The sequence below is a fragment of the Bufo gargarizans genome, chromosome 9, assembly GCF_014858855.1.
Source record: "Bufo gargarizans isolate SCDJY-AF-19 chromosome 9, ASM1485885v1, whole genome shotgun sequence".
NCBI classification, from domain to species: domain Eukaryota; kingdom Metazoa; phylum Chordata; class Amphibia; order Anura; family Bufonidae; genus Bufo; species Bufo gargarizans.
The window spans coordinates 87,974,845-87,988,649 of NC_058088.1; the positions used below are offsets into that span (position 1 = coordinate 87,974,845).

Genomic DNA, 13,805 nt, shown 5'->3' on the forward strand with positions numbered 1-13,805 from the left:
TTCATCTGCAGACGTACTGGAAGGATTTTACAGTCCTGATCCCTCCTGCTGAGGACATTGTAGGTCATGATATCTAATGGACCTGCTTGTCAGCAAAGCTAGACTTCAAAGATACAGCGCTTACAAAGAAATATAAATGCATACAGTGAATTATATTTTGCTCAAGTTTGCTTTCAATACGGACAAATAGCATACAGTAAAATCTGACTATTGGTAGAACTTTATTGATACACTGAGTTTTTTTCCCCCCTTTACTCTAAAGGGTTTGTCACCTTACAAACACTTACTGTATCCCCTATCCACAGCATCCAATTAAACTACAGGTGACTAAGAATATGACCACGCAGGAGGCTGCACTGCAGTCGACTGCCATGTGGCTGTACGAACCACAGCGGGCTTTAATTAAATTACCGTAATTTTTACCCTATAGGAAGCACCTGCCCATAAGATGCACCTAGGTGTTATATTTTTCATCAGACCCCCAATGTTAATTAGACCTCAGTTCAAACCCCCAGTGTTAATTAGACATCAGCTCAGACCCCCAGTGCTAATTAGATTCCAGCTTAGACTCCTAATCAAACTCCCAATGTTATCATACCTCAGTTCAGAGCCCCAATTAGACCCCCAATGTTATTCAGACCCCCAATGTTAATCAGACCTCAGATCAGACCCCCAGTGTTAATTAGAGCTCAGATCAGACCCCAATCAGACCTCAGTTCAGACCCCCAAGGTAATTAGACCTCAGATCAGACCCTTAGGATACTTTCACACTAGTGTTTTTGCTGGATCCGGCAGGGTTCAGGGAAAAAATGCTTCCGTTACTGATAATACAACGATCTGCATCCGTTATGAACGGATCCGGTTGTATTATCTTTAACATACCCAAGACGGATCCGTCATGAACTCCATTGAAAGTCAATGGGGGGGACAGATCCGTTTCCTATTGTGTCAGATTGTGTCAGAGAAAACGGATCTGTCCCTATTGACTTGCATTGTGGGTCATGACAGATCCGTCTTGCTCTGCATGCTGCGGTTTGCTCTCTGGTATCTGAACGGAACGGAATGCATTTTGGAGCATTCCGTTCTGTTTAGTTAAATTTTGTTGCCATTGACAATGAATGGGGACAAAACGGAAGCGTTTTTTTCCGGTATTGAGACCCGATGACGGATCTAAATACCGGAAAATATTAACGCTAGTGTGAAAGTAGCCTAAATCAGACCTCGGATCAGACCCCCATTGTTAATTAGACCTCAGATCAGACCCTTAATCAGACCTCAGATCAGACCCCCAATGTTAATCAGACCTTAGATCAGGCAAAAAATAAATAAATCAACTCACCTCTCCTGCTCTGGACGCCGCCACCACTTGGGAGCTCCAACGCTCTTCTCCTGCTCTGCTGTGACCTAACGTCACACAGCATGAGGTCACAGTACGCCTACATCCTCACTTTGTGTGCAGGTTACAGCACAGCGCGGCACCAGCAAAAGAAGACCAGAGAGTGTTGAGTACAGAGCCAGCACAAGAAGCCATGTATTCATCACTCCCCGGTCCTACTGTACTAATAAGCGCTTCCATAATGGAAGTGCTCATTAGTATTCACCCTTTAAGACACACTGGCATTCCCACCCCTCTTTTGGGGGAAAGAAAGTGCTTCCTATATGGCGAAAAATATGGTAATTTGGACCGCACTGTTTAGTTGGCCTGCCTTGTTTATGGCCGCTTAGTATTGTGGGTGCTTCACAGCCATCAACAATACAGATGGACTAAATAACGTGATCCTAATTAGTTTATTCAGAGCCTGCTGTTACTTGTACTGCCGCGTGGTACTTGACGGCACCAAAGCACTGTGGTCATACCCTACCACATGGCCAACCACAGCCATAGCCACATGGCAAGTAATTCTCAACTATAGTCAGTGATTAGGGGTGAATTATTAGTATAAGGCATAGTCCAAGTCATAAAGAGCATAACTTCCCTTCATACGTATACATACTGTCAATGAACAGTTTTCCAGTTTGCATTTCATTGCGGTAACAACTATATAACGTAGGTGGCAATATGGTTTGCTTTTGGAGGTGGATACTGATGGAGTAACAAAGATGAAGGCTTTGTGAGCACCATTGCTGGAGAAGTGTACCAGGTCAGCTGAGGGAAGGACAACCCCCTTCTGCATTCAAAAGCATATGAAGAGGGAATAGTCTGTCTCCGAGTGCACAGCAAATTGTCATTACAGGTGAAAAATCCCTTCCGTAAGCTGAACTGGTGGAGCTGGCTGGGAATCCTTCCTTCTAGCTCCAGTTTTTATCTTTTCCCAGGATCAGGCGTTGAAATCCGATGATTGTGACATTTTTACTTTTCTGTTTTCAAGCTTTTTATATGTGCTTTAGATGGGGAATTTTTATTTGTTTTTTTATGGAGAAAAACGGAAATGCACTTTTCTGTGGAAGCAGTTCTAGAGATATTTAACTTTTTTTTTTTTTTATAAAGTACCTTCAATGCTCCTTGGCTCCTGCTAGTTTAACCCCTTAAGGAGCAGGCCTGTTTTAATTTTTTGCTCCCTCTATAATGTTTTAAATTTTCTGTTTACATTTTTCACACATATTTTTTGCATGACAAGTTGTAATTTGTAATGACCCAATTTAATTTACCATGTCTTGTATTGGGAAAACTGCAAACAAACGCACAACCACGACAGGTCTGGGAACCTCCAGAAGGACCCAGGCTAATCATGATAACTGATCTGAAACTTGTGATTTCACCGTGGGTGCTCCGATTGGAAAACAGGCGGAGCAACTTCCCCCTGCCTAACACCACAGAGGTCATTGGTTGTTTCTATTGACAGAAGCATATGAGGGGATAAATGACCGGGTGCGGCCTGTACTGTCATTGCCGCAGGGAGCCTGCTGTATTATACAGCCAGCAAACGCCATTTACGGAATGAGCTCAGCGTGTGAGCGCATACTCCTTCAGCATAATGTTTGTGATTACGTTACGGATTAAATCTAACGCCTGCCGATATGGCAGAAGTGGTGCCTTGACAATCATATAATGTCTTGGTAACCATTCTTGGTGAGTTAGTTGACATCATATGTCTTGAACCAAAAATGTATCCAGTATAAATGTACACTGTAGAGTAGCCATAAGCCTCTGTGAAGGGGGCATATGCCAAAGAATGCCATGACAAGCACATAGTCACAAGGGTTAAAAAGGACACAGGTCCATCCAAGTTCAATCTCTTTCAGACCAATTATTCAACTCTAATTATTAGATTTATTATAATCCACAATGCCATTTGCTATTATATAACCATCCAGCCCATTTTTAAATGCTGACATAGATTCTGCCATTACTCCGTCTTGGGGCAGGGCAGTCCATAGTCTGCTCTGTAAAGAATCCCTTCCTGTATTGATGTCTGAATTGCCTCTCCTCCACACGTAATGAACGTCCCCTGGTCCTTGGTAAAGCGCTTGTAACAGACATGTCCCAGCTCTTTGTACTGATAGCACATGTATTTATACATGTAAGTGAGATCCACTCTCAGTTTTTCCAGGCTGAAAAATCCAGATTTTTCAAGCCTTCCCATATAATCATTTAGTCAGCCACCTTTGATCCCTCTCCAGTGCTCCTATATCTCTTTTTACATCAAACTTTTGATACCCAATCGATACATTTTTACCCGGATCGATACAATAACGGGATTTGCTTTTTCTCGACACTTGTGCTACTGCGTAGCTAGTATCTTTTCTCATGGTGTGTGCCATGTTCTCATCAGCAGCACAGTGGAGAACAAGTCGCTCTATGATACAGCCGGCACCTATCCGCAATGACCGGGAAGGCCAAACCCCATCATTTAACCCCTAAGGTGCCGCAACTTGAGAGCTTGAATGACGTGATTCAGCAGGATCGGCGTTCCCCGTCATTGTGCCACGTATGGAGCACGCTCACCGCAGCAGCGCGCTCCACACATTTGCATTTAGGGGTTAATTATTAACATTGGTGGCGCAGTGGCAAACTGCTTCCGGCCCCCCACCCCCTTAGTATTTTCATTGGTTGCGCAGTGGCAGGTTCCGATCGAAGCCCCAGCAATCGCGGGGCTCTGATCGGTTACCATGGCAGCCTGAACGCTACTGAAGCCTTCCATGCCTGCCATGTCAGCTCCCTGCTGCTGTGTGCACAAAGCCCAGGGCAGCATGGACAGTGTAAAGTCCTATTCACCCTAATAGAGCTCTATTAGGGTGAATAGGACAAGAGATTTAAAGATCCCAGGTTCTAGACCCCTAAGGGGGCTAATTGTTAGTAAAAATTTAAATTTAATAAAAAAAACACCTAAATTTTAAGTTTAAATCACCCTCCTTTCTCAATATGACATATAAAAATATATAAACAATAAAAAATAAACATATTAGGTATCGTCATGTCCGTAAAAGTCCAAACTATTAAAATATTAAAAAAATATCTCTTATGAGGTGAACGCATTAGCAAAAAAGAAAAAGATACGAGTCGCAGTTTTTTTGTCACCTTGTCCCCCCAAAAAATAGGATAGGAATGATGTTCTATTGTATGCCAAACGTTCCGAAAAATGTGGATTTTTCCCTAGTTTGGAGCCCAAAAGTGAACCCCATGGTCAAGATGTGGCTTTACAATTATGGTTTTATCTTGCTTTTAAGAAGTGGAATGACTGTTCTGTTCTTGCTATTTGTAATGCGGTGGGATGCTGAGAACAATAAGAGTCATGTAAATCCCATGGTTGGAAACTTAATGGGGTCATTTAGAGGTTAACTAGGCTTTTCCAGTCATAGGTTTGCTAGGTACCATAAGGAATGCAGTGTGTGAGTGATTAACCTGTTACCTCCTGTCTATGACGGTACAAAATGACCTCCAAGGGGCGAATATTACATGATGCTGAAGCTAGGGCACTGCCTGTATGATGGGATTATGTATGTTTGTAAGCGTTACATTTTTCTGTGGTCAGTGGATAAACCCATAGCGGTCGATTATTTGTTTGAAGCATGAAAAGTAACCTGTCTGTAATAACTTCTTCAATTTCCAGGAAGCCATACAAAGATTTAATGCACCTAACAGCAGCAAATTCATCTTCATGCTGAGTACCCGCGCCGGAGGCCTTGGAATAAATTTGGCAACTGCTGATGTGGTGATTTTATATGACTCAGACTGGAACCCTCAAGTCGATTTACAAGCGATGGTAAGAAGTCGAAATTATGTTGTAGTTATTTTACATGTTTCTTAATATTCCTTCCCTTGTTTCATATTTCACATTTTTCCTAGAATGCATTGGCCGGAATTCATTGTAACCTGGATATTAAAGAGTATTTCCAAGATTCTAATACTAATGACTTATCCTCTGGATAGGTCATCAGTATCTGATTGGTGGGGGTCTGATGCCCTGAACCCCCGCTGATCAGCTGTTTGAGAAGGTACCAGGACCCCTGTGGGTGCTGCAGCCTTCTCAATGCTTTCCCTAGGTCATGTGATGTCATGTTCATCGGTCACGTGGCCTAGGAGCAGCGCAGCCCAATAGAAGTGAATGGAGCTGAACGCAGTTCAGTGGTGTTTGACCCCCACAAATCTGATGTTGATGAGTGAATAGGTCATCAGTATAAATTCCCAGATAACTCCTTTAATCTTGCCATAAATTATACTTTTTTTTTCCTGTCAAACACCAGTGCATTTGTGATTTATAGAGCATGGGATTGTTATATTTTTTTTTACTTATGTATTTGCAATAGGATCGTGCCCATCGCATAGGACAAACAAAGACCGTCCGAGTATTTCGACTCATTACTGATAATACAGTAGAAGAAAGGATCGTGGAGCGAGCAGAGATAAAACTCAGACTGGATTCCATAGTCATACAACAAGGTATTTCCCAGCAATATTCTTCTTGACTTAGGTCTTAGGCCGTAGGTCTAGAGTTTGTTCCTTAGAAAAATAAATGTGTTTTTTTTTCGAGAAATAATATAATTAACCCCAAAAACAACAGAACTGCAAATGTATAATACAAAAGATAACACATTTTATTAGACTAGTAGTTTAAAATATAATTACATATGCATATGTTAGCAGCATTACATTCACACTACAGGGAGTGCAGAATTATTAGGCAAATGAGTATTTTGACCGCATCATCCTCTTTATGCATGTTGTCTTACTCCAAGCTGTATAGGCTCGAAAGCCTGCTACCAATTAAGCATATTAGGTGATGTGCATCTCTGTAATGAGAAGGGGTGTGGTCTAATGACATCAACACCCTATATCAGGTGTGCATAATTATTAGGCAACTTCCTTTCCTTTGGCAAAATGGGTCAAAAGAAGGACTTGACAGGCTCAGAAAAGTCAAAAATAGTGAGATATCTTGCAGAGGGATGCAGCACTCTTAAAATTGCAAAGCTTCTGAAGCGTGATCATCGAACAATCAAGCGTTTCATTCAAAATAGTCAACAGGGTCGCAAGAAGCGTGTGGAAAAACCATGGCGCAAAATAACTGCCCATGAACTGAGAAAAGTCAAGCGTGCAGCTGCCAAGATGCCACTTGCCACCAGTTTGACCATATTTCAGAGCTGCAACATCACTGGAGTGCCCAAAAGCACAAGGTGTGCAATACTCAGAGACATGGCCAAGGTAAGAAAGGCTGAAAGACGACCACCTCTGAACAAGACACACAAGCTGAACCGTCAAGACTGGGCCAAGAAATATCTCAAGACTGATTTTTCTAAGGTTTTATGGACTGATGAAATGAGAGTGAGTCTTGATGGGCCAGATGGATGGGCCCGTGGCTGGATTGGTAAAGGGCAGAGAGCTCCAGTCCGACTCAGACGCCTGCAAGGTGGAGGTGGAGTACTGGTTTGGGCTGGTATCATCAAAGATGAGCTTGTGGGGCCTTTTCGGGTTGAGGATGGAGTCAAGCTCAACTCCCAGTCCTACTGCCAGTTTCTGGAAGACACCTTCTTCAAGCAGTGGTACAGGAAGAAGTCTGCATCCTTCAAGAAAAACATGATTTTCATGCAGGACAATGCTCCATCACACGCGTCCAAGTACTCCACAGCGTGGCTGGCAAGAAAGGGTATAAAAGAAGAAAAACTAATGACATGGCCTCCTTGTTCGCCTGATCTGAACCCCATTGAGAACCTGTGGTCCATCATCAAATGTGAGATTTACAAGGAGGGAAAACAGTACACCTCTCTGAACAGTGTCTGGGAGGCTGTGGTTGCTGCTGCACGCAATGTTGATGGTGAACAGATCAAAACACTGACAGAATCCATGGATGGCAGGCTTTTGAGTGTCCTTGCAAAGAAAGGTGGCTATATTGGTCACTGATTTGTTTTTGTTTTGTTTTTGAATGTCAGAAATGTATATTTGTGAATGTTGAGATGTTATATTGGTTTCACTGGTAAAAATAAATAATTGAAATGGGTATATATTTGTTTTTTGTTAAGTTGCCTAATAATTATGCACAGTAATAGTCACCTGCACACACAGATATCCCCCTAAAGTAGCTAATACTAAAAACAAACTAAAAACTACTTCCAAAAATATTCAGCTTTGATATTAATGAGTTTTTTGGGTTCATTGAGAACATGGTTGTTGTTCAATAATAAAATTAATCCTCAAAAATACAACTTGCCTAATAATTCTGCACTCCCTGTATCCATAATACATACAGGTAAAATGCTCCTATAATTGAAGGGATGAAATAAATCCCAACAACAAATAAGTAAAGTGCAAAGTGCTACAGTACAAATCAATACATACAGGAGACAATTGTATAAAGTGTACAGACCAAAGTAATCCTAAATAATATAAGCAAGGTACAACTCTGCTTTGTAATGTCCCTTGTCATTTCAACATAACCCCTGGGACCATCTTCCCGCTCAAAATTAGGATCCCGTTGTTTGCGGCTGTGAATCGAGAGCAGGTTGCTCATGTATGGCCTTCTCCATTCACTGCCATGGGACTTACGAAAATAGCTGAGTATTTGGATTCTCTCTCTTAGCAAAAAAAAAAGCATATTGTGCACACAAGGATACCAATATTAAATTATAAAAGCACCGTGATGTCCTCCCCTTATTTGTCACGGTATTTCCCCTTTTAGAAGTCAGAGGCTAAATGTAAATAATTTAAAGGGGTTGTTTAGTACTACAATATTGATGATCTATCCTCAGGATATGTTATTAATATCAGATCGGTGGTGGTCCGAGTGCCGTTACTGCTTAAACAGGTGATCGTCAGGGTGCCAGGAGACAGACCACTGCCATTGATGACTTATCCTGAGGATAGGTCATGAATATTTTAGGGAGGGGGGCCCACTGGCTACCAATGAGTTAACTACAGGGGAGGGAGGGGGGCCCCACTGGCCACCAATGAGTTAACTACAGGGGAGGGAGGGGGGGCCCACTGGCCACCAACGAGTTAACTACAGGGGAGGGGGGGGGGGGCCCACTGGCCACCAACGAGTTAGCTACAGGGGAGGGAGGGGGGGGGGGCCCACTGGCTACCAATGAGTTAACTACAGGGGAGGGAGGGGGGGCCCACTGGCCACCAATGAGTTAACTACAGGGGAGGGAGGGGGGGCCGGCCGCACTGGCCACCAATGAGTTAAGAACAGGGGGGGGTCTGCCAGGCAGCAGGGGGCAGTCATGTACACAGTTCTTTTAGTATATTCTAACCTGAAGCGTCCCCATCACCATGGGAATGCCTCTGTGTTAGAATATACTGCCGGATCTGAGTTTCATATCCGACAGTATATTCTAACATAGAGGCGTTCCCATGGTGATGGGGACGCTTCAAGTTAAAATATACCATCGGATTGGAGAAAACTCTGATCCGATGGTATAAAAGGGACTCCTGACTTTACATTAAAAGTCAATGGGGGACGGATCCGTTTGCAATTGCACCATATTGTGTCAACGTCAAACGGATCCGACCCCATTGACTTGCATTGTAATTCAGGACGGATCCGTTTGGCTCCGCACGGCCAGGCGGACACCAAAACGACTTTTCATGTCCGTGGATCCTCCAAAAATCAAGGAAGACCCACGGGCGAAAAAACGGTCACGGATCACGGACCTACGGACCCCGTTTTTGCGGACCGTGAAAAAAAACTGTTGTGTGCATGAGGCCTAAAGGATATAAACACCTTTAGGTGCAACTTTTTTATTATTGCATTGTACTCCTTATGATGTAAAAATTATTTTTCCAATTGGTCTGGAGTCCTTTTCTCTGTACAAAGCGGAGATGCTTTATTAGCAGGATTTTAATTTTCTCTCTTTTCCCTCAGTTGGGGAGCTGACAGGCTCCTTATCTCTGCTCTCTGACATTACAGGGAGTGCAGAATTATTAGGCAAGTTGTATTTTTGAGGATTAATTTTATTATTGAACAACAACCATGTTCTCAATGAACCCAAAAAACTCATTAATATCAAAGCTGAATATTTTTGGAAGTAGTTTTTAGTTTGTTTTTAGTTTTAGCTATTTTAGGGGGATATCTATGTGTGCAGGTGACTATTACTGTACATAATTATTAGGCAACTTAACAAAAAACAAATATATACCCATTTCAATTATTTATTTTTACCAGTGAAACCAATATAACATCTCAACATTCACAAATATACATTTCTGACATTCAAAAACAAAACAAAAACAAATCAGTGACCAATATAGCCACCTTTCTTTGCAAGGACACTCAAAAGCCTGCCATCCATGGATTCTGTCAGTGTTTTGATCTGTTCACCATCAACATTGCGTGCAGCAGCAACCACAGCCTCCCAGACACTGTTCAGAGAGGTGTACTGTTTTCCCTCCTTGTAAATCTCACATTTGATGATGGACCACAGGTTCTCAATGGGGTTCAGATCAGGTGAACAAGGAGGCCATGTCATTAGATTTTCTTCTTTTATACCCTTTCTTGCCAGCCACGTTGTGGAGTACTTGGACGCGTGTGATGGAGCATTGTCCTGCATGAAAATCATGTTTTTCTTACCTTGCAGACTTCTTCCTGTACCACTGCTTGAAGAAGGTGTCTTCCAGAAACTGGCAGTAGGACTGGGAGTTGAGCTTGACTCCATCCTCAACCCAAAAAGGCCCCACAAGCTCATCTTTGATGATACCAGCCCAAACCAGTACTCCACCTCCACCTTGCTGGCGTCTGAGTCGGACTGGAGCTCTCAGCCCTTTACCAATCCAGCCATCTGGCCCATCAAGACTCACTCTCATTTCATCAGTCCATAAAACCTTAGAAAAATCAGTCTTGAGATATTTCTTGGCCCAGTCTTGACGTTTCAGCTTGTGTGTCTTGTTCAGTGGTGGTCGTCTTTCAGCCTTTCTTACCTTGGCCATGTCTCTGAGTATTACACACCTTGTGCTTTTGGGCACTCCAGTGATGTTGCAGCTCTGAAATATGGCCAAACTGGTGGCAAGTGGCATCTTGGCAGCTGCACGCTTGACTTTTCTCAGTTCATGGGCAGTTATTTTGCGCCTTGGTTTTTCCACACGCTTCTTGCGACCCTGTTGACTATTTTGAATGAAACGCTTGATTGTTCGATGATCACGCTTCAGAAGCTTTGCAATTTTAAGAGTGCTGCATCCCTCTGCAAGATATCTCACTATTTTTGACTTTTCTGAGCCTGTCAAGTCCTTCTTTTGACCCATTTTGCCAAAGGAAAGGAAGTTGCCTAATAATTATGCACATCTGATATAGGGTGTTGATGTCATTAGACCAGACCCCTTCTCATTACAGAGATGCACATCACCTAATATGCTTAATTGGTAGTAGGCTTTCGAGCCTATACAGCTTGGAGTAAGACAACATGCATAAAGAGGATGATGTGGTCAAAATACTCATTTGCCTAATAATTCTGCACGTAGTGTATAAACACTTATTAAAGCTCAGTCCTTATCTTACTAATATGAATGTGGCTTCAATAAGTGTTTATGACCTCTTAGTAGTTTAGAGATAAGAGTTATTAGATGACCGGCACAAAGTGAAAGTAGGATGCACACAGCTAGAAAAACAGTTATCCAACCCCTATAATGACCCCCCCCCAATGCTCTGGCCCCTCATATACATTATTCTTACCTGCTCCCCTGCACCTGCATCGTTCCAAACCCCTGCATGGTCTCTGCTGGATCTGCCCGTCACACAGATCAAAACATCCGACGACAGGGGGGAGGAGAGAGTAGCAGGCCGTGAGTGACGCTTTGGAGGCTCCTCCCCATTGCAGTCTGCTATTGGCTGCTCCCCCTCCAACGCTTGATGTTTTGATCCGCAACTGTGGCAGCTATGCAGGGATCCGGAGCGATGCGGGTGCCGGGAAGCAGGTCAGTATAATCTTTACAAGGGGCCTGAGCATTGTGGGGGGTTATTATAGGGTTTGGATAACCCCATTAACCCTTTATGACAGAACGGCTCAATATATTTAATAAAGACCAATTGATAAAAGTATTTTTAGTCCAAAATGAGTAAAATGCAATCATACAAAATTGCCCCCAAAGGTGTACATAGCTTTTAAAGGGAATTTACCAGCTCCAAAACACCCCCCAAACTAGAGTAAGTGGTGTTTCGTATAAGTGACACCGAGTCCAGTTATGTCATTTTTATCTTCATACTCACTTGTGTTCTGACACCGTGCTCGACCAAACCAGCAGTAAAATGCATTGAGTGGACTCTCGTGCTCACGTCTATAATGGAGAGGACTCAAAGAGGAGTCCTGTCAGTGCATATTCCTGCTGGTTTGTGGGAATACGGCGTCAGAATGCAAGCGAGTACGAAGATAAAAATGACACAATCAGACTCGGCACCACTTCAGCTGTACACCACCTCCTCTAGTATGGGGGGTGTATTGGAGCTGACAGACTCCCTTGAGGTGCTTCACAACTCCTCCCCTCCACCTGACAGCTGTAGTAGTCTCCTGTCCGTACGATACAGAGTAGAGGTGAGCGGCGGTGAATGCTGTATGCAGCGAGCAGACAGCTCTTCAGCTAAAGAGCCTTTGGGACACAGTGATAGTTTGCACAGTGACACCCCCAATAAAAGCATCCATAGCTGTCCACAGCCCCTAACTAGTGCTGTCAGCAGCAGGGACAAAAACTGCTGACAGTCTCCTTTTAATCATATCTGCAAGTCATTGTATGCTAAGAGACTGAGGGGAATTATGGTGGGAAAGGAAGCTATTGTTGAATAGTAGGTAATGCTGAACTATTCAGGCACATTGAAAACAGTTTGGTAAAAGCCTATTATATGAAAAGGGTTTTCTAAAAAAATGAATAGGGATGTGGAGGTGATCATATGTAACTTCTCTAATTCTAGGACGACTAATCGATCAGCAGTCAAACAAGCTGGGAAAAGATGAAATGCTGCAGATGATTCGCCATGGAGCCACCCATGTGTTTGCATCAAAGGACAGTGAACTGACAGATGAAGATATTACTACAATTTTGGAAAGGGGAGAAAAGAAGGTAGCATTTCTATTTCTGTGTCTGTTCCTGTAGGTCAGGTCACCTCTGATCACCATAACCACATACCAACGCAATTAAAGGGGCACTTTGAGAGTAATAAAAGAAGTACATATAAAAGGAAGGGATCCGCTCACCCCTATTTTTCTCAGGATAGGTGCTCCAATCCAAAGTTTGAGTCACCCCTCAAAAATTTTTCGGATATATATGTAAAAGATGGATTGGTCACTCTTATATGGAGATACAGGATGTTTTATTTGGCATACATGTTAAACAATTAGATAAAAGAAACACTTAAAATAGTGACAATTTAAAAAATACAATAAAAAATCTTTTGTGAACCATTCAGCACAGTGTCATATGCTTAATCTCTATCAAGATAATAGACACCGGCAGATCTCACGGAGCAAGGGCTCGAAATAAAGTCTCGACCTACTGGACGGCATAAGCAAAGGTAAGCCCACAATAGTGGGTATAACAACAAGAGATACCTTGCCAAGCATTAATTGAATGAACTATTTCAGCAACTCAAGCAAGCAGTTTGCACTGCAGTTATATACGATTTAATTGTAATAATCAACAGCCGGATGTAACATAGTATCAGTGTGTGGCGGTTGAAGCGCTACCTTTGATGCAGACGTCTGACACAAACAAATTATATTGGCTACACAAGTGAAGGATCCTTGCTGCAATCCAGCTGGTTGCTAGTATATCGGGACAATTAGTAGCTGGAAAGTTGATACTATTTATCATCTGTTTGCTAAAGAGTTGGAGTCCTTTTTTCCTGACACAGACGCCAGGACAGGTCTGTGTAGATATAAGAAAAGACTCAGTATCCAGAGACTATTTCACCCAATGGTGCAATACACCCTTTCTCTTTTAAAAATTGAATATTGGATGTAATTTCTATCAACCTGGTATTATTTGTTATCTAATCAGATAGTTACTGCTTGTGCCAATTTGTCTCTCCAATTACAACAGACAATACCACACCTAGGACTGTACAAGTCCAGGAGAATATTTAGAGAGAGAGGCTTCTGACACTATCAGTACCTATTTCAACGTTGCTATTCCCCATGCAGTGAATCTATCACCGATAGAATTTATATTATCTTGATAGAGATTAAGCATATGACACTGTGCTGAATGGTTCACAAAAGATTTTTTATTGTATTTTTTAAATTGTCACTATTTTAAGTGTTTCTTTTATCTAATTGTTTAACATGTATGCCAAATAAAACATCCTGTATCTCCATATAAAAGTGACCAATCCATCTTTTACATATGAGTGCAGAGCTTGCTCAGGAATGGCAGCAGGCAGGTGTGAGCATCT

General features: G+C 42.5%; 1 protein-coding gene across 2 annotated transcripts in view; it reads left to right on the forward strand.

Moving 5' to 3' along the window:
• The window catches only part of SMARCA1 (SWI/SNF related, matrix associated, actin dependent regulator of chromatin, subfamily a, member 1), a 177,436-nt gene that overhangs the window by 76,256 nt on the left and 87,375 nt on the right, over positions 1 to 13,805 (forward strand). For both annotated transcript variants that reach the window (XM_044306187.1, XM_044306186.1), the window contains exons 13-15: positions 5,052 to 5,204; positions 5,749 to 5,881; positions 12,327 to 12,475. In XM_044306187.1, coding sequence (XP_044162122.1) covers positions 5,052 to 5,204; positions 5,749 to 5,881; positions 12,327 to 12,475 — 435 coding nt within the window. The remainder of the gene's footprint in view (positions 1 to 5,051; positions 5,205 to 5,748; positions 5,882 to 12,326; positions 12,476 to 13,805) is intronic.